Here is a 26001-nt window from a genome sequence, read left to right as displayed (position 1 = left end):
TTTCTGTAATCAAATTTATTCATGTACAGAGATGTTGTTTACAGCTTTAAAGATGGCCTGGTAAACTTCAACAATGTTATGGACATCTTACAAATGTTTGTTAGTATATAATTATGATACTCATCTCTTGAATTTATAAAAATCAGAAGTGTTCCCCAGAAAGTTTTGCAATGTGCCAATGGAACTAAAAATGTCACAGCTACAGCTACCATCTACTGAATGCTTGGTTTCATTTCACAAAAAAATAATTATTTAAAATTTTTTTAAAATATAAGTTTTATAAATTGGTAACCTCCGCATGTCTCTGCCTGGCAACATGTCACAGGCATCCCTCCTTCCCTCATTTTAGCATGAACTAGTCTTGGCCACATGACTACCGTCCCAGTCCAATCAGTTGCAAAATAAAAATGAAAAGGTTGATGATGTCCAAGTAGATGTTCAGGGCAGCAAAAACATACTCTTCAGGGTCCAGGTCAGAGTGATGGTGGCGCCCTCCCACCATGAGCTGTACATCCATCACCAAGTACTTAAAGAGAAGAAAGAAGGATTAGCTACCTAAATTGTACCTTTCTATCACATAAGAATCCTAAATTACCTGGAAAAAAATATTTTAGCATCAGTAAATATAGTTCAGAAAGTCAATTGGTGACTATATATGATCTTTTTACAGCCTCGACCATTCACTTTGTCCCCAGGTGTGTCTTCAGCCTACTACAGCAAGTGTGCCATCCTCCTGATGCCAGTGGCACCAAATCTGTAAGCCTTCTTTTGCTTTCTAAATGCAGAAAATGTGGGGCCTTTAGCCAATGAGGTAGAGCAGGTAGAACAATTGGACACAGAGATAAACTACAAAATTCCTTGTATTTGTGATTTCCCCACATGTTCTTGCTGAAAAAAGAACAAAAATAAAGATGGTCCCTGACATTTAGATTCACACCCAGCAATAATTCTGAATTCTTGAAGCTTGGGATGATACCATTTTTCAAGCCCTGACTTTGGGATGGTTTTATGATGATGTTGGAATTTCCAAAACAGAAGTAAGGGAAGATAGAATTTGTAGATGGTTAAATATTTCCCAAAATAAATGTTTAGCTCAGCTACAGTAGGTAAAATTAGGAGCTCCTAAAACATCCGTAGAAAAATAAGGCAGACCTCTTGGCCTTATCCTTGCTGCCAGGTGAGCAGCCCCGGGCAGCAGGAGTACATTAGAGGAGGAAAAGGGAAAAAGTGGCCCCTTACTTCTTTGTATACAGATTTTAGTGTGTATCCAGATCTTTGTATCCAGATCTAGTGTGGGGCAGAGCCACAGAGCCCCACCAGACAGATCAATGCTGGCACTATAGAGAATACTTGGGGTTTTAAGGATGCTTTAAAATAATTCATTTACAACAATAGTCACATCAGTCAGACCCATCCCAAGTAATTGTGGTATCAGCTCTCTGTGGGCCCCAGTTGCCACTTAGACTGGGAAGGATAAGGAGGAAGGGAAAAAGAGAAGGAGGAAAGGGCACCTCCTGATATGAGCTTTATGCCAGTTCAATACAGACCTCATCCCACGTAAAGTGTGACCCACCCAGTGGAGGCAGGAGAGATTAACTGAGCCTCCAAGAAGGGAAGATCATATTGTGGCGAAGGGCAGAGAAGGATGTCTAACCCAAGGCTGGATGCCAAAACAGGTGCTGCACCTGGACACTGAATCCCTTCTCCTCACTGCTCCCCCCACCCCATGACTGATTCTAGCAACTTTGGGGGGCGGGAAATAAGCTAGGTGACCAGTCATTCCAGTTTGTCCAGGACTTGAGTGTGTCCTTAGTACCCCTCAGTGCTAGGCAAATCAGGGCAGTTGGTCACCCTAGAAAACGGGCTGCCCAGGAGCTGAGTTTCCAGCCTTCATTTATCACCCTGGCAACCTGACTTCTGTGGAGAAGCACTTTTCTCTCTTCCTCTCCTCTAACCTCCTGACTTTTTCTTATTTCCTCTTATTAGAGGGTAAACAACTTCTAATCGTTTCACAGACACGACTTGGTGGTTGGGAGTATACCTCCCACGTGAACCGTTTTTGAAAAAGTGAGAGAGTAAGATGAGTTGGGATTCAGACCTCCAGGAACATTTGGGGTTAACACCCTGCCTCACCCCTACAGCTCTGGTGGTTAACCATCCTGTCCCTAACCCTCTGAAAAAATTTCAGTTTCTCTCTCCCCTTATTTGTTTAGTGTTGGGTAGGCCTGAGCCTACAAGACTATTTGTTCTGCCTCCAGACTGGGAAGAGAAACACCAATGTACTTTTGCCTGGAAACAAACTATGCCTGAAACAGGACACAAGAGAGTAACAGCAGGTGTCTCTATGCAAAGGATGAGAGCATATGAGTGAAGGCAAACAAGCACAAGTCAGTTCCCTTCATATCAGCAGAGGGAGTAAGAAAACTGAAATGTGCATACGTAACCTTAGCCTCCTGGTCTAAATTTTTCTGACATTTAAAAATAAGATAGGACAGGGCGCCTGGGTGACTCAGTGGGTTAAGCCGCTGCATTCGGCTCAGGTCATGATCTCAGGGTCCTGGGATCGAGTCCCGCATCGGGCTCTCTGCTCAGCAGAGAGCCTGCTTCCTCCTCTCTCTCTGCCTGCCTCTCTGCCTACTTGTGTTCTCTCTCTGTCAAATAAATAAATAAAATCTTAAAAAAAAAAAAAGATAGGACATAATTCTAACAAAAAAGAACATAATGTAGCAAAATGTGAATATTTTAAAGCTGGGTGATAATGTGTGGAGTTCATTACTCCATTCTCTCTACTTCTGGGTATGTTTGGAAATGCCAAAAATTAAAGAGAAAACCTAAAATATGTGACATGATAAAAGCATAAAATGGAATACCATGCAGCCTTTTATTTTTTTTTCAAATATTTTATTTATTTATTTGACACAGAGAGATCACAAGTAGGCAGAGAGGCAGGCAGAGAGAGAGAGAGAGAAGGAAGCAGGCTCCCTGCTGAGCAGAGAGCTCGATGCGGGACTCGATCCCAGGACCCTGAAATCATGACCTGAGCCGAAGGCAGTGGCTTAACCCACTGAGCCACCCAGGCGCCCCCCATGCAGCCTTTTAAAGAGAATGAACTCAATCCATGTCTGCCAAGATATAGAGGCCATTATTTTTAAGTGAAAAAGCAAAGACAGAACATTCTAGTTTTTTAGGGCCAGTCATATTTAGCAGTAGGGAGGTTGTATACCAACTTTAGTGACACTAATGCTAATAAGTTCTGAGAACCCACTACCATCTGGTCAGTCAAGACAGAACATTCTATGAAGTATGACCATTAAAAATGTGTGTGAATGGCCAACACAATACTGAAGAAGAACAGAGTTGGAGGACTGATGCTACCTGACTTCTACCTGAAGCTACCTGTAGCTTAAGACTTACTATGAAGCTACAGTAAGGTAAACAGTGTGGTACCGGCGAAAGAAGAGACAAATAGATCAATGGAACAAACTGGAGAGCTCAGAAATAGATCCACATGAATATAAGCAACTGACCTTTGACAAAGGAGCAAAGGCAAGACAATGGAGCAGCATAGTCTCTTCAACCAGTGGTGTTAGAACAAGTGGACATCCAGATGCAAAAACACAAATCTAGACAAAGACTTTATACCTTTCACAAAAATAAACTCAAAATGGATCTCTGACCCAAATGTAGAACACAAAACTCTAAAACTCCTAAGAAGATGACATAGGAGAAAACCTAGATGACTTGGGTGTGGTAATGGCTTTTTAGATATGACCCCAAAGGTACAATCCATGAAAGAAATAATGCATAAGCTGGAGTTCATTAAAATTCAAAACTCCTATTCTGTGAAAGTCAATGTCATGAGAATGAGAGAACAAGACATTGAGGGGAGAAAATATTTGTAAAAGACACATCTGATAAAAGACTGTTATCTGAAATATTAAAAAAAAAAAAAAAAAAACCTCTTAAGACTCAACAATAAAACAATCTGATTTTAAAATGGACCAAAGTTCCTAAGAGACAACTCACCTAAGAAGGTATACTGGTGGAAAATAAACTCACTAGTAGAAACTCTGCCTCATATGTCATAAGGGATATGCAAATTAGGACAACAGTAAGATACCACTCTTAAAATGGCCAAATTCTGGAACACTTATGACATCAAATGCTGCTAAGGATATAGAACAACAAATTCTCAGTCATTGCAGTGGAAATGCAAAACGGTACAACTACTGTAGAAGACAGTTTGGCAGTTTCTTATAAAACGAAACATACTTGGGGGTCCCTGGGTGGTTCAGTGGGTTAAAGCCTCTGCCTTTGGTTCAGATCATGATCTTAGGGTCCTGGAATCAAGCCCCGAATCGGGCTCTCTGCTCAGCAGGGAGTCTGCTTTCTCCCCCCCCTCTCTCTCTCTGCCTGCCTCTCTGCCTACTTGAGATCTCTGTCTGTCAAATAAATAAATAAAATCTTTAAAAAAAAAACCTAAACATACTTTTACTCTCCAATCCAGGAATCATGCTCCTTGGTATGACTCAACTACCCAACGGAGTTGAAAACTCACAGAAACCTGCACACAGGTGTTTGTAGCAGCTTTATCCAAAATTGCCAAACCACGGGAGCAAACAGGATGCCCTTCAGTAGGTGGATGGAACCATAAATCGCAGCACCATAGACAACAGAATGTTACTTGGCACTAAGAAGATATGAACTGTCAGGCCACAAAGGGACGTGGAAAACTTAAGGGCACATCACTAAGCAAAAGAAGCTGTTCTGAAAAGGCTGCAAACTGAATGACTTCCACTATATGACATTACGGAAGGGGCAAAATTTAGAAACGGGAAAAAAATCAGTTGGTTACCTCGGGATAGAGGCAGGGAAGGGATGAAAAGGTGGAACACGGGATTTTGAGAGCAGTAAAAAATACTCTGTATGAGGTGGCAATGACGGAATATGTCAGTATATATTTATCTAATCCCACGGAGTGTACCACACCAGGAGTGAAATCTGATGTAAGCTCTACATGATTGTGATGTGCCCAGGTCGTTTCGACAGTGAAACAGATGTACCAGTCTGGTGGGGGATGTGGATCATGAGGGAGGCCATGTGTGGGGGCAGGGGGGATACAGGAAATATCTGTACCTTTCTCTCTGTCGTGCTGTGAATTTAAAAGGGCTCTAAAAATTGTCTTTATAAAGAAAAAGAAGAAGGGAAAGGAGGAGGGGGAGGGTGAAGTCTCCCAGAGGGCTTTCCGGTCAACTCCTGACTCTACTAGACTCTGGGGCTAACACAGGCTTAGGGGCATTGTCGATGCAGAAACCACATGCTTTGTCAAAGTGAGGGAGAAATGGACTTACAAGTGAGAAGATTATAGTTCCAAGGCCAGCATACAACAGATGCAGCCACTGCAAAGAGAAGAAACAATCTACATTAAGAACAAGATTCGGAATAATGAAAGGACTCACCTGGACCATTGCTGTTAGATAAGGACTCAATATTAAGGCAAGTCAAATCCGTGGGGAAATGCATTTTTTTTTTTAACATCATGGTCCACAGCATCCACTCCATTCCTTGCAGCAAACAATCATATGTTTGCACCCTTGACAAATCAGTTTTATCAAGTGTTAAACGTCTCAGGCGTGGTAGGGCAAATTGAACATTCTGGATATGTTTTTTTTTTTTTGCCATCTCATAACCCTTCTATAGCATCTGCGCCTATACTCAGCTCTTGGAACAAGGTCACTCTGAAAATAGTGCCCTTCAGGTACCCCTGCTAGAGCTGAGTGACAAGAGGTGGAAGACATCGGCTCCAAAAGCAGTGACTCTGTAGACTGACCAGAAACCTTATATGTGACTGGGATCAAACAGATGCACCAGGCCAGTCAGAAATTCTCAGAGTCTGTTTTATCATCAGCTGTGCTGGAGCTGTTACTCTACAGAGTCGGCCAGTCAACTCAGACCAAGAGAGAGAGGGGGGGGAGCATTTCCATTTCTATGAATCCTGTCACTGCTTCCTACATAGAAATTCCATGAATATCCCCTGTGTCTTTGCTTCAAGCTAGTCTGTTCCATGGAACCCAAATAGCCCTGATCAGAATAGAATGGTCTGAATGCCAAAGAGGTTGGCTCTCTATTTGGAGAGGATAAGGAGGTGGTGCATAACATGTAAGAAAAATAATGTCATTCACTCTTCAGGACAAGAAAGCTCATTCTAGGCAAATAGAGCATTCTGCAAACCAGGGAAGATTCTTGGTGAAGGGCATAAATCAGGAGTCAGTGACACAGTGTGGGAGGGGCAGTGTTTCTAGACTGAGCTAATAGTAAGAAAATACCTGATTACTAGAGTCTGAAGAATTCAAAATTGCCCAAGTCAAACAAGCATGTATACTTACATCAAGGTTGGACAACAAGTGTCCATCGGAGTCTTTCATTTAAATGTGTGTAAGATTATATAGTGTAGATATTTGTGAAAGGAAGTTTACAGTAGGAACTGGGATTCATCTATCTAGTTGAAAACAGAGTTCCTTAACTGCATCCAGATGGTATTGTAAAGAGCTATGGAACCAACCTAATAAATATTTGGATTATTACTACCACCACTATCTGGGCTACCCACCACCCACCTTCCCTCTCCTCACTTGGCGCCTGATATGCTACTGGGGTCGACCAGGTCTTCCAGCCCCCCGCAACAACCCAGCCCCTTTCCTCCCAGAGACATTTCTCCCAGTACAGTCTTCATCTGCTTCACCCCACTGGGCGTCTGCTTCTCAGAGGATCTAGGCCAACACAACCAGCAAGTTACCCTACATTTCTAACAGTTCTCTGAAGTTCCCAAACGAGATCCCACTTACATATGATCGTATGAAGAGTAAGAGAATTCCATAGATAAGAAGTACGAAGAGTGAAACAAACAGGATTCCGTTCAACATCGTGAAATCCCACTGAGGAAACATAGCACAAAAAACAACTCAGTTATCATCTATAAGGAACTTCAGGATGTTTAGAGATGCATTTGATACCCATAGACAGACACTGACCCATTTGCTAACAATTTACCGGGAACATTTCTGGTAACCATGAAAATCCATTCTTCCCTACCACGGGAAAATACTACATTAAAAAAGTGTGTTGTTGACTGGAACATGCTTCAGGAGCAAATATGGAGGAAATCACAGGAGCCAAGGATATAAGAGAGTTCATTATACTATCCTATTTTTGTATTTGTATGAGATTTCCCCTACTAAAAAAGCTTCGTTGAATAAATAGGATGTAAATTTGTATGTCTAGTATGATCATAATTAGTCATATTTTCTCAAAAGTTTTGTGCACAGAATACAGTAATGGAATGAAATAGACCAATGTTAACTGGGCACCTTTTTCATGTTTCTATGCATACATTTAGTAAATATACACTATACTTTCAAAAATTATTGCTAATGATTCTTTTGTTATTTTGAAATTCATTAATATGTTTTTTGGTTTCACCTTTTTAATAAATCAGGGACCAAATCAGCCTGGGAAAGATGAGGATTCCTTTTTTTTTTTTTTTAAAGATTTTATTTATTTATTTGTCAGAGAGAGAGTGAGTGAGAGCGAGCACAGGCAGACAGAGTGAAAGGCAGAGTCAGAGGGAGAAGCAGGCTCCCCGTGGAGCAAGGAGCCCGATGTGGGACTCGATCCCAGGACGCTGGGATCATGACCTGAGCTGAAGGCAGCCGCTCAACCAACTGAGCCACCCAGGCGTCCCCCCCCCCTTTTTTTAAGAGTTTATTTATTTATTTGACAGAGAGATCCCAAGTAGGCAGAGAGGCAGACGGGGGGGTGGGGGGGGAAGCAGGCTCCCCGCTGAGCAGAGACCCCCCCGATGCGGGGCTCTGGGATCATGACCTGAGCCGAAGGCAGAGGCCCAACCCACTAAGCCACCCAGGCATCCCTAGATGAGGTTTCTTTTAAAGGAAGGGGAATATCATCTTCTGACCTGAATAAAATTATGCAGCAAAAGAAGACCCTTGAATCTACGATATTTTTTTTTTGTCAGAGTATTTTCCCACTTCCTCTGTTTCCCCCTCACTCCCTAGCCTTTGCACACCGAAAGAGTCATTGGAAGTATGAACTCTCCAAGCGAGGTACCGAACCATCAGCACCACCTGTGCAATGTGAATTTTCGGGCCCACGCCCCGGACTTTCTGACGCAGCCACTCCGGGGTGGAGCCCGAGGAACCTGTTTTCACAAGCCCTCCAGGTGATTCTGATGGCCGTTAAAAAAATGTTTGTCTACAGCTGTGCATTCAGTACTTGGGGCTCGTGGGCGTTTGAAGAATGGCTGAAGTGACGTGGATTTGAATTTTAGTTCAAAAAAAGGATGTAAAGCAGCCCCATATTTTCTAGCGATTCCAGAAATGTTAATACCTTGCATATATTCGGTTAAATAAAATATAGGATTAAGATTAATGTCACCAAAAAATTTAAAAAAAAAAGATTAATTTCACCTGTTTTTGTTTTCTTTTTTTTTTAACGTGGTTACTAGGAAAGTCAGACGCCAGAAGGCAGGGAGGCTGCGGAGGTGAGGCCCGCAGGACCGCAGTGAGCAGGAGGGAGGAGGGTAAGAGCGGGCCGGGCAGAGGCGCTCGCACCCACACACTCCCTTAGGAGAGGAACCCGTCCCGGTGATACATACTTTTGTCTGAAGAGCGAACAAAGTGAGCGATAATGTCACCAGAGCGGTTGCTGCTGTTGCCCATAAGATTTCCTCGGCATTGTAGAAACTGAAACCAGAGACTGTGATCACTGTCCACACGCACGCAAGGAAAAGCACGCACGGAAAAGGAAACGTGTATCCAGGACTCACACTGATATGGCTCCGAGCAGCAGACCTTGAAGAACTGTCTGAAAACAAAACGCATAGCAAATCAGAACCCCAGTTCCTGAGGCCCAGAAGCCAGAGGACAGGGATGAAGGTGCAGATGTTCCGGGCAGGGTTGAGGGGGCGTGTGGAAGCATGGTAACCCTAGTGTGCAACGCTACAGGGAAAATGAATTGTTGGAAACAAACCGTGGAGCTAAGCAATTTCCTAACATTCCCCCAAGGCTGACAAGATTCTTTTATTAGCAAAAATTCTTAGAACGCAGGAGTATCTTTCAGCGTATCTAGTGAATGAAAGCTGTATTCAGTATGAATACCGAAACCATAATAATGACAGGTTTTTCTGTAGACCATATTCTCAGTAATCCAATGGGGCCGACTGCACGGCATCTTAATTTATCAAAGCAGGAGATGCTATTTCTACTGATGCTTCACCAACAGCCTCGGCACCGACATTTCCTCCAGGGCTTGGGTGAGAATTCAAAACTCCAGACCTCAGGTGAGGGACAAGGATGGAGGCCTTTCCGGCCCCGGAGATGGGGCTCAAGGGCAGTTCTCCGCAGAGCGTGGAGCTGCCAATCCCAGGCTCAGACGCCAGCTGCACCCGGGCTGAACGAAGCAGGAACGTGCCCAGGGTCTGACCGCAGCCCGGGCCGGGCCGTGTGCAAGAGAGGAGAGAGGCGGTCAAGCCAGAGGATGAGACCAACCAAGGCAACAAGGATGCACCCAGGTGCACAGCCAGGCTCCCGCATGGTGGACGGGTAGGGGGACAACAGTGAACAGTGGCTGAAGGATGACATTCCCCAGCTGGTAGGGCGGCTCCACCAGAGACAAGAGTCCAGAGCCTTGGCTGACCCTCTGGTCCATGGCAGGAGCCAAGAAGGTATCCTTTAGTCCCCGGGAGTGAAAATGAAGATGCATCCTAACTGTGGTGCGGGGACTGCTAGAGCGGCTTTGAACTTCTCCAGGTGGCCCACGTCATCCAGTTTAAGAGACGAGAACTACGGCCATCCCCCGAGTCCTGGATTATATCTGCTTTTTCCAAACCCAGTGAGTAGCTGCCTGATTCTCTACTTTGTTCAATTTACCAGAGCCGTCTTTCTTTCCAGTATAGGCTGAAAAAGCTGTGTCTGTTCCATGTACGCATGATATTTTAATAATGTGCTTGCTTCCAACCTTCCTCTTAAGATTTTCTTCTTCTGCTTGCTCTGTTGCTGCATGTTTCTGCATCTTCTGCAGCACATAAGTATGTGAGAGACAGACGGAGACAGGAGAGGATGGTAGGAGGAAGACGGGGGTTAGAAAGGGAGAGGGAGTGGGAATGGTTTAAAGCGAAAACCCCCCTTCAGTTTTCTCAAGGGGAGATTGAGAAGTCAAACCCTCCCAGTGACTTCAAGAGCACAGAATATGGGCTCGAGGGGGTGTAAATGCTACGGGACAAAAGCTGTCTTCAGTGTGTGTGTTTTCATTTTCCCCTCAACTCCTTTTCTGAAATGGTTTTCTCCATATATTTTCTAACACTCACTCAAAACAAAAAATTGAGAAGGTATAACTCTTTGCCCTTCTACAATATTCTCTTAAGCTGTTACCTGCTTTGAGATACTCAACAAAACCTCAGAGAAGAGAGCTTCATTGAGACCAATACCTTGGATCTCTTCTTGTAATAATTTACATTTTTTTATCTTGGAAAATTTTAAAATAAAAAAATTGTAAGTTTTTGGAAAAGTACCTCCTTTCCTCATCCTATTCCCTCTGCTCCAGGATTCCCAATATCTTTCTATGTCTGGCTTTTAGCCCCCACTCCTTCCTGAGTGTGATCTGGGCAGGAACTGGGAGACCTCACCTGCTCCCCTGAGCAACGAGCAGTGTATCCAGGCCAGGTAAAGGCCTTTCAGTGCTCTGGCAGCCAAGGAAATGCCCACATGTAGGCATCAGAGAGCTCATCTTCTCCAGCCTCGGGTGGAGGCTAGTCTTCCCAATATATAAATCACGCTGGACACTGCACTACAGAGATGCTGAAAATCTCGCCATTGGCATGTCTCCTTCCTCTCTTTGACCACCAGGCACAGACCCAAATCTAGGCTCATCACACTCAAGTGCAATAGGATGATGAATTTTTTAAAAAATTTTTTTTAAGATTTTATTTATTTATTTGACAGAGAGATCACAAGTAGGCAGAAGACAGGCAGAAAGAAAGGGGGAAGCAGGCTTCCTGCTGAGCGGAGAGCCTGATGTGGGGCTCCATCCCAGGATCCTGAGACCATGACCTGAGCTGAAGGCAGAGGCTTAACCCACTGAGCCACCCAGGTGCCCTTTTTAAAAAATTTTTAATTGAAGTATTATTGACATAAAATATTGTATTTGCTTCAGATATACAACATAGTGATTTGACAATTATATGCACCACAAAATGCTCACCACAATTAGTATCATCTGTCATCGTACAAAGTTACTGCAACATGATTGACTATTTTCCCCGTGTTGTACTTTTCATCCCTGTGACTTACTTATAACTGGAAGTTGGTACCTACTAAACTCCGTCACCTGGGTTTCCTAGCACCCATCCCTCTCCTCTCACAACCACCAGTTTGTTCTCTGTATTTATGAGTCTGTTTTTGTTTTGTTTCTTTGTATTGGTTTATTTTCTGGATTTCGCATATAAATGAGATCATACGGTATTTGTCTTTCTCTGTCTGACTTATTTCACTTTGCACTTAACCTCTAGGTCCATCCATGTTGTCAAAATTGGCAAGATTTCATTCTTTTTATGGCTGAATAATACTCCATCGTGTATAAGTACCATCTCTTCATTGATTCATCTGTCAGTGGATGGTTAGGTTGCTTCTATATCGTGGCTATTGTAAATAATGCTGCAATAAACATAGGGGTGCACATATCTTTTTCAATTTGTATTTTCATTATTTAGGTAAATACTCAGAAGTAGAATTACTGGATTATATGGTATTTCTATTTTTTTTTTCAAGATTTTATTTATTTATATGACAGACAGAGATCACCAGTAGGCAGAGAGGCAGGCAGAGAGAGGGAAGCAGGCTCCCTGCTGAGCAGAGAGCCTGATGCGGGGCTCGATCCCAGGACCCTAAGATCATGACCTGAGCCGAAGGCAGAGGCTTTAACCCACTAAGCCACCCAGGCTCCCCTGGTATGTCTACTTTTAAACGTTTGGGGAAACTCTATTCTGCTTTCCACAGCGGCTGCACCAATTTATATTCCCATCAACGGGGCAAGAGACTTCCCTTTTCTCCACATCCTCTCCAACACTTATTATTTCTTGTCTCTCTGATAATAGTCAATTCTGACTTGTGTGAGGTGATATTTCATTGCATTTCCATAATGACTAGTGATGTCAAGCAGATCATCTCTTGGCCATCTGTATGTCTTCTTTGGAAGAATATCTATTCAGTTCCTCTGCATTTTTTATTAGATTTTTTTTGGTGTTCATTTGTGTATCTAGATAAGTAGGAAGGTAGGTAGGTAGATAGATAGAATATACATATATATGATCTATATACACTATTAACTCTTTATCAGATATGTCATTTGCAAATATCTTCTCCTATTCAGCAGGTCACCTTTATGTTTTAATTGACGTTTACTTCCCTGTGCAAGAGTGTTTTATTTATTTTTTTTAAAGATTTTATTTATTTATTTGACAGAGATCACAAGTAGGCAGAGTCAGGCAGAGAGAGAGGAGGAAGCAGGCTTCCTGCTGAGCTGAGAGCCCGATGCGGGACTTGATCCCAGGATCCTGGGAGCATGACCTGAGCCGAAGGCAGAGGCTTTAACCCACTGAGCCACCCAGGCGTCCCTGCAAGAGTGTTTTAATTTGATATAGTCCCGAATGTTTATTTTTGGTTGTTTCCCTTGCCTGAGGAGACATATCCAAAAAATATTGCTAGGGACGATGTTCCTGAGTTTACTGCCTGTGTTCCTTTTAGGAGCTTTATGGTTTCAGGTCTCACATTTAGGTACTTAATCCACTTTGAGTTTATTTTTGTGTCTGCTGTAAGAAAGCAGTCCTGTTTCCATTTTTCTGCATGTGGCTATCCAGTTTTCCCAGCACCGTTTGTTGAAGAGACTGCCCTTTCCCATTGTACATTCTTGTCTTCTTTATTGAAGATCGATTGACCATATAGTTGTGGGGCTATTTCTGGGCTCTCTATTGTGTGCCATTGATCTTCGTGTCAGTTTTTGTGCCAGTACCATACTCTTTTGATTACTACAACTTTGTAGTATATCTTAAAATCTGGGATTGTTACACCTCCAGCTTTGCTCCTCTTTCTCAAGACTGCTTTGGACTGCGTAGGACTAAACATTTTGTATACCATCTAACCACTGACTTTATTTTCCTATCCTTATTTTTTCCCTTTCATCAGATTTCCCCACCAATTTATCTTATCTTCTTATATTGTAGGTATTTTTATAAGCTACCTCAAATCCGATAGGGAATCAGATGAAGAATTAATCACAATGGGAGGGTGCTGAGATCCTGGAATCCTTGTGAGCAGCAGGAAAGGAACTGGTGGCAAGAGAAAGAGCCACACGTTTTCTGTCGCCCAGAGCAGCACTGATCCACACAGAAAGGACCCACGTGGTGAGGCCTTGTGAGTAGAAGCCCCAGGGGAGGCCCTGTGAACCAGCAACCACACCATGCCTGAGTGAGGAGCTGAGAGCTAAGGACCTGGAACTCCCCAGTCCCCAGCCCTCCTGAACTGAGATGCACGGTGGGGAAACAGGGAGAAGCTGAGCTGAGCTGGGTTTCTGCGCCCAGTGAGACTCGAAACAGAAATAAGACACATTTTACAAAATAAGGAAAATTACGCTTCTCACCCACGAGTTTGTGAGCCAAATGTAAAAACCCACTTTCCATAACAAAATGGGTTTGTGGCGGCTGGCGGAGGGCCAGTAAGTTAGCTGTTCCTGAAATGCAGCCCAGACACTGAGAGGGCTCCCCTACGTGGCCTCTGGAGACAGGTTTGCCGAGGGTCCCCAGATCCTCTCCCTCAGCAAAAGGGTGTGGGTACGGTCTCATAAGTAAGTGTGCGACAATCAGAATCCAGCCAAGAGAACATCTCACAAATACTTTCTATCTGTATTATTCCACAAGAAGATTTTCCACAATAAAAGGCATGGAATTACTAATACGACAGAAATAGATTTCAGAGGCGAGCTACAAGTGCTAACAAAGTCTACTTACAAATAATCCCAGGAGAATGTAATTCGCAGGCACCTGTCGGCGGAGTTTCCCGCAGCAAGCAAGTACAATCAGTACAACAAAAAATGCCGGCCTGAGGATAATTTAAAGTCATGTGTTATTTGCTTCCAGTGATTATATCATATGATATAGGTAGATAAATAGAGATAGAGATACGTTACTATACATTATCATCTGATACTAAGTGTAAACAAAAATATATTCAGATGATTACCTTTGCTTTTTTTTTAGCTTTTAAAACTAACTTTGCTCACTGCCAGCCAATTTTTAAAATTTTTTAAATTTTTAAATTTTTTAAATTTTTTAAAATTTTTAAAAATTTTTTATTTTGAAATAATTATAAATTCATAGGAAGTTGCAAAAGACAGAGAGGTCCCATGTATCCTTCACCCAGTTTCCCCCCAATGGTTCCATCTTACATATTTATAGTATGATACCAACACCGTTAATTTGACATTGGTGCAATGTGTGTGTAATGCCGTGTCACAGAACTATGACACAGATCTGTGTAACCAGCACCACGGTCGAGATTTGAAACTATCCCATCACTAAAACATCAACAAGACCTCCCTCATGCCATCCCTTTCTGGTAACATGCACACACACACACCCTAGCTCCTAGTAACCACTAATTTGCTTGTTTTTTTATCTCTATAATTTTGTCGTTTCCAGAATGCTATATCTTTTTTTTTTTTAAGATTTTATTTATTTATTTGACAGACAGAGATCACAAGTAGGCAGAGAGGCAGGCAGAGAGAGGGGGAAGTAGACTCCCTGCTGAGCAGAGAACCCTATGTGGGGCTCGATCCCAGGCAGCCAGGATCATGACCTGAGCCAAAGGCAGAGGCTTTAACCCACTGAGCCACCCAGGTGCCCCCAGAATGTTATATCTTTACTTAACTTTTAATAAAGAACCTCAATCAGTAGTTGTTAGAAAAAATCACTTTTTATGAAATCCAAGAATACTTACAAGATTGCATAGGTGAACCAAGCATTCATGAGCACCCAAGTTTTTAAACCTTTCCTAATTAAAAAAAAAAAAAATACAGTGTTAAACAATAAATTGTTTCTTTTTCTAACTAACATAATATTAAGTAGAAGTAAAACAATCTCATGACAAAGGGGTAAACTCTAAATGATTGACAATGACAAATGAGTGAAATAATCAAACCTAGAACTATAACTTGCTTCTTAAAATAGACTCATAAAAAGATAGTCATGTAAGTCAAATCTTATGAATGTAAATGTCCTGGGGACGTTTTTATTTTCAAAAATAAAATAAAAACAAAACTGAGATTGCTATGTGTAGAAAGCGAAAAGAAAAAAAAATCAACTTCTTATGTATTTGTTTTGTAAATGGAGATTTTCTTGAGCTAGGTTTAAGCAATAGTCCCCGAAATATTTTCTGCATGTAACAGTGTTCCGAGTCTCTGGGGCCTCCAAAATCTCACCTTTTTTCTTTTATCCAGGTTTTTTTTTTTTTTTTTAAGATTTTATTTATTTCTTTTGTCAGAGAGAGGGGGAGAGCACATAAGCAGGGGAAGCAGCAGCAGTTGGGCTCTCTCTCTGCTGGGCAGGGAGCCCAACGCGGGACTCAATCTCAGAAACCCCAGGACCATCACCTGAGCTGAAGGAGACACTTAACCGACTGAGCACCCAGGTATCCCTTCTTTTATCCACTTTTGCCTGTGGAAATAGCTCAGGGAAAATAGAAAATAAAATAGACCCCAAATAAGAGTAAGACAAAAAGATCTTGGCTTAGGAAGCTGAAGCAAAACTGTAGAAATCTACCAATACCTCTAAGAGTTGCCTCTGAAACAACAAAGTGATAGAAATATCATATCCTATGGATGATTAAGAAAAAACAGATAATGTTCAATGATCAGAAATAAGTTGATTCAATAAAAATTAAGGTGAACAACTTAGTATTTAATTTACATCAGTAACAACAACTTACCAGAAAAGAAACACGCTGACAATTGCCCCAGTGACCACCAACTGAGCTGACAGGATCAGGAACACTTTTATAATGAAAGCTGAAGAGACAGAAACATTATTTTTATCATACCATATTCAAAAGTAAAAACAGAAATGTAATTATCTATTTATGATGCTTAACAAAAAGAATATTTCCTGTGACTTTTTAAGGTTGGGAAATGGAGCACCAGTTAGAGTCAGCAAATTGAATAACCACAGAAATACAGCTCTGAACTCTTTGTGGAAAATACTCCATTTGGATTGTTATAGGTGTTTTATTGGCGATCTGAGGGTTTACCCATGGAAGCCCCAAAATCTAAAAGACAAACAGGGATTAATTCCTTACTAGGCACACCCCATCCTCCTTAGGACCCAAAGTGACCTGAAAGTCTCTGGATGTTGCAGGCCATTGTGAGGGGTCCGGCTCCACCCATAGACACAGGTACAGAAGGCAGTTAGGCCTCAGAGACGGATGCAGGCTGCGGGCCTTCTCAGAGCCTTCCCACCACTTCTCTCACCAGCCTGCCTGCCTGCAGCAATTCCCTTCCCCTCCCTTCACCTCGAGCAGAAACTAAATAAATGAGGAATTATAAGGAAGAACTAAGGAGGTCACAGCAGCATGCCAAAGCCAAGTACAGAGGATGTCAGCATCTCTTTTTGCTTCCCTCCCCCTGCACAGCTCTTCCTGGAGCCCTCCGAATATGGTGCTAAATATGATGACAGTGAGCTGTTTGGTAGCTTTGTCTCCATTTTAAAAGAGAAAAAAATTCTGCTTGGAGATGACTGACAGTATTGTCAGCTGTGTCCTTTGTCTGGGAGGTGTCAATGTATAGGAAGCGGGGAAAACAAAGAAATAGGATTGAGCTGTCTTAATCACAATACCAGAATATATGTGCCCCAGTGTGGGCTGCCTATATTAAGAAATTCAGGTGGTCAACATTTATTGCACATCTACTATATATCAGAGACTGGGAGGGAATAAATATTAAATGTGGCCCAGCCTTAAGACATAAGATTGTTAGAATAAAATCTACAGTCCAGAAATAATCCCTTATATTTATGGCCAACTATTTCTAACAAATGTGCTAGAACAATTCAAGGGAAAAAATATAGTCTTCAACAAAAGGTGCTGGGACAAGTGGACATACACATACCAAAGGAATGAATTTGGACCCTTTCCTCATGTCAAAACTAGTAGTTTAAAATGGATCATAAATGTAAGCATAAAAAACAAAACTCTTAAAAAAAAAAACTCTTGGGGTACCTGGGTGACTCAGTCTGTTAAGTTTCCAACTCTTGGTCTCAGCTCAGGTCATGATCTCAGTGTCTTGAGATCAAGCCTCACATCGGGGCTCCACACTCAGCACGGAGTCTGCTTCCCCCTCCCTCTGTCCTTTGGTCCCTCCCCTGCTCGTGCATTTTTTTTCTCTCTTTCTAAAATAAATAAATAAATCTATCTCTTTTAAAAAGAAACAAAACTCTTGGAAGAAAGCATAGACATAAATCTTTGTGAGCAGAAATTAGGCAATGATTGCTTTAGATATGACAACTAAAGCACAAAGAAAGAAAGAAAGAAAGAAAACAGACAAATTGGATTTCATCAAAAGTAAAAGTTTTGTGCTTCAAATGATACCATCAAGAAAGTGAAAGTGAAAGAAAGAACTAACAAACTGGGAGAAAATATTTGCAAATCATGTATCATGATATGGGACTTATACCTAGATTACACAAAGAACTCTTACAGTTAAAAAACAGGGAGATAAATAATTTAAAATGGACAGAGCTTGTGTAGTGCCCCTGCCCTCTGACACTGGGCTTGGCCACATGACTTGTGTTGGCCAATGAGACATAAGCATGTGTGAAGCCGGGAAAGGCTTGACAAGCTGCTTGCACAACAGGGCTTGTCTATCTGGTATAATTTTCCTTGGGACTCAGGTCCCACATGATGAGAAACTCAAGTCATAAAGAGAAAGCCTACAACCAACACCAACTTCCAGCTGTGTCAGGAGTCATAATGGCCACTTCAGCCTCAGCTGCCATCTGATTACAACTGCATTAGAACCCCCAGTCAAGACCAGCCCAAGAACTGCCCAGCTGAACGCAGTCATCCACAGAATCGTGAGAGATAACAAAATGGTTGCTGTGTTTTGGGCAGAGGACTTGTATAGATATTTCTCCAAAGAAAATACTCAAATGGCCAATAAGTTTGTGAAAAGATGCTCAACATCATTAGTCATTAGGGAAATGTAAATCAAAACCACGAAGAGGTATCACCTCACATACACTAGAATGGCTACAAGAAGAAAGACAATAACGAGTGTTGACAAGGACGTCGAGAAACGGTCCCCCTTCATATGCTGGTATGTAAAATAGTGCAGCCGCTATGTTTAACATTCCTCAGAATTACCATATAATCCATTGATTCCTAGGTAGCTACTACCCAAAATAAAAAATGGAGATACATGTCTATACAAAAACTCAAATATGAATATGGATCACAGCATTATTCCTAATAACCCAAAAGTAGAAACAGAGCAAATGTCTGTCAGCTGAAGAATAAATAAACAAAATATGTTCTAACAAGGCATTGGAATACTATACGAGCATAAAGAAGGAATGAAGTTCGGAAACATACTACAACATGGGTGAACCTTGAAAGCCTTATGCTAAGTAAAAGAAGGCAACCTCAAAAGGTCACATATCATAGGATTCCATTGATGTGAAATATCCAGAACACACAAACTCATAGAGACAGAAAGTAGGTTTGTGGTTGTCAGAGGCCAAGGGGCAGGATGGATGGGAATTGACTGCCAATGGGTATGAGTTTCTTTTTGTGGTGATGGTTGCACAACTCTGTAAATATACAAAGAATAGTTGAATTGTACCCTAAAAAAGGGTGAATTTTATGATCTGTAAATTGTATAAAGCTGCTTTAAACAGTGATAGCTCCCTAACACCATAGCTTTTCATCCATTACCCTGCTATCCTTTCCCTTTGTTTCCATAGGACTTTCATTTTTTGGCATACCATATAATTTTTTTTTTAAGTGGGACAGGGCCCAGTCTCTGCTCTCCAGGAGAGACAAACCCAAATAACTAACTCCAATGGTGGTGAGTAGGTCTTCACCTGATTTCCTCATGTGTTAAATGACACTACAATGCCTTTATGTACAGAGTTGTTGTAAGGACTAAATGCAAAACTCTTCCTCTTACACAACGCCCGGTGCTGAAGAACTGGCACTGGGGGCAGAGGTGGCTCATGGCTCCATTTTCCCTGGCTTCCTCACTACCCAATCCCTATCTGGTTAAAAAGGACAATTGGCCCAACCAGAAAGCTACAGATGGAGGTGGCTGTGAGATCCCAGCAGGGTCAATGGCATGCAAGTGGAAATTCTTGGGCATGGTTCTAGGAAAGCCTCTGAAAAGAAGTCATATTTGGCTTACTCTCAGGCATTTATCCATGAATGGCACCTCTTGGAGCTTTCGAGGCAGCAGACCAGGCTTGGCCTTTCTTTACCTTTGCCTTTCCCTACCTGGAAAGCTAGGGATCCAAAGGCATCTTTCCAGCCACAAGATGGGTGATGAGAGCCGCAGGGAGACACAATGGGACTCAAAGCTCACAGTCCACCTTTAAGTTGTCCAAGCCCTAAGAAGGTCTAAGGAGGACACACTGGTCATGCCTTGAACTGCATATTTCATGGAAGGAAAAAGACATTTATTGAAGCCACAGTTCTCTAGGTTTCTACTGCTCACAGCTGAATGCATTTCCCATACAAAATTAATATCTAGGGGCATTGAATTAATATGCTTTAAAACTAAAGTGAGTATCATAGCATCACCTCGTAGGGAGGTAAGAACATTCTATGGTCAGTGAGTAATTCATATTTCCTCAGGGAACCACACATTATTTTCCATAATATGTTTATTATGAATTTCTGAATACCCTGGACAACTTAGGGGCCATCTCCCACAGCAGCCCTGTATCATGTTTCATGGTAAAGCATAACTGGGAAACACTAAAGGTCAAGTTAAACCTCCTAACAATCCACTCTGTGGAAGCATTTTGAGAGAACACTTGCTTTTTCTCTTCCATAAAGGTAATTTTATGCTCACCTCTGCGGATCGATGCATCTGAGAATGAACTGGCTAAATTATTGCTCTCATCTGGGGTGGTCTCATCTGAAATTTGTACCACATAGACATCCTTTTGCTCTCTCATCTTTGGATGTGGATTCCCAAGAGTTTTTTGTGGCTCAGAAGGTGCAGATGTGGAGGACTGACCAGACTTGATCTGGACGTTACTATCTGCTGCTTTCCGAACCAGATGATGATGACCTCCAGAACTAAAGTCTGTTGCTTCACTGGCCTCCAAGTCCATTTTCCTGGAGGGGGAGAATTGTTATTCAAGTCCTGAGCTCATAACTACTACAATCTTAGCATCCTCGTAACTTTCAAATGATTTTTTCTTTTCTCTTCTTTTAATTAAAAAAAATTATTTTTTATTTTTTAGTAAGCTCTACACCCAACATGGGGCTTGAACTCACAACTCTTAGATCAGGAGTCACATGCTCTACCCACTGAGCCAGCCATGCACCCCTCAGATGATGTTTTCTTAACTGTAACTTCCTTAGCTCAGGACTTACCAAATCAATACTTAACAAATATTTACTGGATAAATGATGACCAAATACTTTTAATATGAGGCCTATAGAGTGAAATAGCTTGCGTTTTATAATGAAATTAATATGTTTATAAGTTCATCCATAAGGAGTTCCTAAGTTCCCTCTTATGTGTCAAGTGTAGAGCTACCCAAGTCACCTCCACCTTCAAAGTACTTATATTTTGGAAGAGAAAATAATAAAACAAGCAGTGGTATAAAAGCCAAAATAAGCAGGGTCAGGAATTATGGAAGATGATACAAGAGCCTCTCATAATGTCTGGAGGAACATGCACGACATTTGAAGAGGTGGTCACAAGCATCCTGAGAAAGTCAAGTTTCAGCCAAGACTGGAAGATAAGTAGGAGGAGGAGATGGGGAAAGGTTTTCTAAGGCAGGGAAGCAGCCTGGACCAGAACTGGAAGAAACAGAGAGGGCAGGTTCCAGAGAAGAATGAGGTTAGACAGAGGGCCAGTTAGGGCAGGTCAGTGAGTGACTGGCAAGCAAATCCATCCTGCAGACCATGGCCACAGCAGGGAGAATGAATGGCCCTCCCCACCCAAAGATGTTCACACCCTAATCTCTGGGACTTGTGAATGTCACCTCACATGGCAAAGGGAACATTGCCAATGTGATGAGCTAAGGACTCTGAAGTGGGAATAAGATCCTGGGCTCTCTGGGTGGGCCCACCTAAATCACAGGCATCCTTATGATCATACTTATGAGAGGGAGGCAGGAGGATTGGAGTCACAGAAGGAGAGGTGACAACCGGAGCAGAGGTCAGAGTGATAGAGCTGCTGTCTCTAGTGATGGAGGAAAGAGCCATGAGCCAAGAACGCAGGAGACCTCAGCAAGCTGGGAAAGACAAGGACATGTATTCTCCTCTAGCTCCTCCCAAACTGAATGCTGGCACTTTTAGGCCAGTGAGACCGATCTGGGACTTCTAACTTGCAGAACTGTAAGAGAATAGGTTTGGGGGCGCCTGGGTGGCTCAGCGGGTTAAGCCGCTGCCTTCGGCTCGGGTCATGATCTCAGGGTCCTGGGATCGAGCCCCACATCGGGCTCCCTGCTCCGCAGGAAGCCTGCTTCCCTCTCTCTCTCTCTCTGCCTGCCTCTCTGCCTACTTGTGATCTCTGTCTGTCAAATAAATAAATAAAATCTTTAAAAAAAAAAAAAAAAGAGAATAGGTTTGTATTGTTTTAAGGCACTATATTAGTAGTGGTTTGTGACAGCCATAGGTAACTAATACAATGGGGGAGTTACTGAAGTTTCTCCAGCAGGAGACCATGGAGATCTGACTAGAAAGACTGCACTAGGGTGCCTCAGTCAGGTCATGATCCCAGGGGCCTGGGATCGAGTCCTGCCTCGGGCTCCCTCCTCCACGGAGAGCCTGCTTCTCCCCCTCCCTCTGCCTCTCCTTCTCTCTCTCTCTCTGTTTCTCATGAATAAATAAATAAATAAAATCTTTAAAAAAAAAAAAAAAAAAAGGCTGTAATGGGCACAGTGTGGAGAAAGGACCAGAATAAGCAGAGACCAGAAATCCAGATGAAAAGTTACGGTGGCTCTGATACAGAGGACAGTTCTTAGAAAACCAGTACGAAATGAACCAAAAATGGCAAAGAAAAGCCTCCCATTAGCTTCACAAAGACATGAAGACTCAGACAAGCCCCTGTTCCTGCCTCACAAAGAGGAGTCTGAGAAGATTGCCGAGAAGGCCAGGGCTTGGGCAAACCATAGTCCAATCGGGAATGGCATAAAAAGAAGGTCTGAACAGAACGCCACACTCTTGGAAAGGCTGACTCCATTTTATATACATGTCCTTCTCAAATTAACCTATAAATTTTACAAAATTCACTGGGATTTATTTTTCATACTTGCAAACATAACTCAAAACTTCATCAGAAAGAGTAAATATATGAGCATAATCAAGAAGAAAATTGAAAGTGAAGGATTCTGGGGAGCTGGGGAGTACTGACTTACCTTATTGGAAACCAAAACGTCATGAAGCTACAGGATAAAAAGCATGGTTGTAGTATGTCAATAGATAAACGGATCGATGGGATGGAAGAGTTGTAAGAAATAGACCCATGTGTATACGCAAATTTAAAATTTGATAAAGGGGGGTGCCTGGGTGGCTCAGTTGGTGGTGTCTGACTCTTGATTTGGGCTCTGGTCATGATCTCAGAGTCATGAGCTTGAACCCCTGTTGTGCTCTGTGCTCAGAGGGGTGTCTGCTTAAACTTCTCTCTTCCTCTCCCTCTGCTCCTCCCCGACCCCACTCATTCTCTGTCTCTGTCTCTCAAATAAATAAATAAATCTTCAAAAAAAATTTTTTTAAAGGTGACATTTCAAATTATTGTCCCATGGTATCGGAACAAGTAGCTGTGCTTAGAAAACAAAGTTCAATAACTATCTCACATTTTTTACAAAAATAACATTCCAGATGATATTATATAATAATATATAGCGGGGCGCCTGGGTGGCTCAGTGGGTTAAAGCCTCTGCCTTCAGCTCAGGTCATGATCCCAGGGGTCCTGGGATCGAGCCCCCCATCGGGCTCTCTGCTCTGCGGGAGCCTGCTTCCTCCTCTCTCTCTCTCTCTGCCTGCCTCTCTGCCTACTTGTGGTCTCTGTCTGTCAAATAAGTAAATAAAATCTTAAAAAAAAAAATCTCTATAATAATATATAGCCATAGATATTCTACAAGAAAATATCAACAAGTATTTTTGTTGATATTATATAATAATAGCCATAGATATTCTACAAGAAAATATCAACAAGTATTTTTGTAAGCCTTGCAAAAGTGATACCATAAAGGAAATTTTTGCCAGGTTTGGTGTACAAGAAGCACTCTTTAATATTACAAAAAGAGACCAGTAGGGGTGCCTGGGTGGCTCAGTGGGTTAAAGCCTCTGCCTTTGTCTCAGGCCATGATCCTAGGGTCCTGGGATCGAGCCCCACATCGGGCTCTCTTCTCAGCAGGGAGCCTGCTTCTCTCTCTCTCTCTGCCTGCCTCTCTTCTCTGCCTGCTTGTGATCTCTGTCTGTCAAATAAATAAATAAAATCTTAAAAAAAGAGAGAGAGAGACCAATAACTCTGAAATGCAAAAGTATGAAAATAAAGCATTCAATGTTTACTATACTGTAAGAAGAAGTTTTTTTTTTAAGGTTTTTTTTTTTTTTAATGTATGTATTTGACATGACCTGAGCTGAAGGCAGAGGCTTTAACCCACTGAGCCACCCAGGTGCCCAAAAAGAAGTTTTTAACAAGGAAAAGATGAGCAACTCATCAGAAAGATGAGAAAAGAATGTTAATAGGCAATTCATAAAGGAACTTAAAGTGGTCAATAAATTTAGGAGGTAATACCTCACAAATAACAAAGAAACGCAAATAAAAACAATTATGTACATTTTTCCCACCAAAAGCAAAACAGATAATTTTCAGAGTTGCAAGGGTGTGGAGAAATGGATAACCCAGGGCCACATTCTGACCTGTGGGGGTTCTATATACATTTGCCTTTGAGGGTACTCTTTCTATAAAAAAATATTTAGATGTATATTTTATGGCTGCACTGGCATAAAAAAATACAATCCAGGCTTTATTCATTATACATTATTTATTCATTATTATTATTATATTCACTTTTTTCCTCCTGATTGTAAAAGAAATTGAATTATTTTCATGACCCTTAAACCCATGTCGGGCCCTACGCAACTGTGCCTCCTGTGCCTGGAGCCTAAGTCAGCCTTGAGATAACATCGAGCAGTTGACGGGGGTGTAAACCTTTCTTTTGTCTGTAATTTGGCAGCATCAGATTCAAAATGTGCATTACTTTATACCCAACAGTTACATTTTCAGGAACTTACCCCATAAAACTACCCACACAAATAGGCAATGATATATATTTAAGACAGTTCATTACATTATTCACTGTAATTGCAAAAAAAAAAAAATTTTAAACAGACTAAGTCAATCCTTAAGAAATGGTCAAATTGATTTTAGTAAAGAAAAGGTAGGTATATATGGATTGATGTTAATAGTTCCCTCCGACACACTGTTGAGTAAAAAAAGCTCTAGTAGAGAATAATATGTAGTAGGATCGCTTTCATGTCTTATATACCACACACATACACATTTCCAGAAGCTGAAGAGATGTAGGACAAACTGTTAATATAGTTATCTCTAACACTGCAGAGCTGGGGAGTACACTCTGAGTTGTATGAATTTTTATAATGAGCATTTATTATTTATACTAAAAAAGATATTTACATTTTGAAGAGAAAAAGAAATATTTCTCTTTTTGATAAAATCTAGAGCTCCTCTGAGGAAAACCGTCCTCATACTCAGCTGAGAAGCACTGAAAGGTGCCGGAACACCCAAACTGGTTTCCTCCTTGGCGGTCCTACAAATCAGAACAGGGAGAAGCAGCAAGAGAGTTTCAAAGCACTCAAAACCAAAATCAAACAAAAATTGGGGCGCCTGGGTGGCTCAGTGGGTTAAAGCCACTGCCTTCGGCTCAGGTCGTGATCCCGGGGTCCTGGGATGGAGCCCCGCGTCCGGCTCCCTGCTCAGCGGGGAGCCTGCTTCCTCCTCTCTCTCTGCCTGCCTCTCTGCCTCCTTGTGAGCTCTGCCTGTCAAATAAATAACTAAAATCTTAAAACAAACAACAACAACAAAAACAACCAAACAAAAATCAAAGGCAGCTGAGTTTTCCTCATGAAGCTACAGTTGGCTGGCACCTTAATCATAAAATGAGGCATTCACCTGGTCCTCAGAATGCTTTCTTGCCTCCAGAGCCAGTGGTCATCCCAAGGACAGGCGGGCCCTGGGGCTGAGAAGGAAGTTCTGAGTGACAGTTAGGGGAGTGGCAGTTGGAGCACTAGCTGGGCCAGGGGTCCTGTGGCCTAGAAGAGGGGCTCCCAGTCAAGTCTATCTGCTGAGACTCCTAGTGGTCTAGGCTGTGTGTTGAGTCTCAGGGAGGCCTACGCCTGAACCTCCAAAGCCAATGACATGTCAGAGTCCTAAACCCTTAGCCCAAGGCTTCCAGAAGACCTGGTGTCCTTCTCTTGAGCAGGAGGAAGATACTTCAGAAACCCCATTAGGGACCCTGAACAATTATTTCAAATAAGTAAAACTTGGTTCTGACAAAGCAGGTATTGGTTTTTCTGGGGGATGATAACGCACCCCCACCCTCCATGGTATAGGGAGATGCCTCCCCCAGGCTGCCAGCCAATGAACCTGGGAAGCCTGATTCAGGCTGCCGGGTGAGAGAAGTCA

The 26001-nt window shown here is 42.2% G+C and overlaps 1 protein-coding gene across 2 annotated transcripts; it reads right to left on the bottom strand.

Moving 5' to 3' along the window:
- Nucleotides 1–25588, bottom strand: LOC309845122 (protein lifeguard 1-like). Of its 2 annotated transcripts, XM_082692626.1 has the most exons (11): nucleotides 25489–25567; nucleotides 24994–25126; nucleotides 20182–20450; nucleotides 16050–16128; nucleotides 15063–15116; nucleotides 14075–14165; nucleotides 8843–8880; nucleotides 8672–8759; nucleotides 6846–6935; nucleotides 5352–5399; nucleotides 1–526 (listed from the first exon to the last, which is right to left on the bottom strand). In XM_082692626.1, coding segments are annotated over exons 2-11 (912 nt in total). In that variant the 5' UTR covers nucleotides 24996–25126; nucleotides 25489–25567; the 3' UTR covers nucleotides 1–373. The 2 variants fall into 2 exon arrangements, with proteins under 2 accessions (XP_082548752.1, XP_082548753.1); XM_082692627.1 differs by lacking the exon at nucleotides 24994–25126 and having other exon boundaries at nucleotides 25489–25588.
- Between the last annotated feature and the right edge of the window lie 413 nt (nucleotides 25589–26001).

The sequence above is a fragment of the Mustela nivalis genome (genome assembly GCF_964662115.1).
Source record: "Mustela nivalis genome assembly, chromosome: 12".
Lineage (NCBI taxonomy): Eukaryota > Metazoa > Chordata > Mammalia > Carnivora > Mustelidae > Mustela > Mustela nivalis.
Note: the sequence above shows the minus strand (reverse complement) of the source record. Positions and strands in the feature narration are given on the sequence as shown.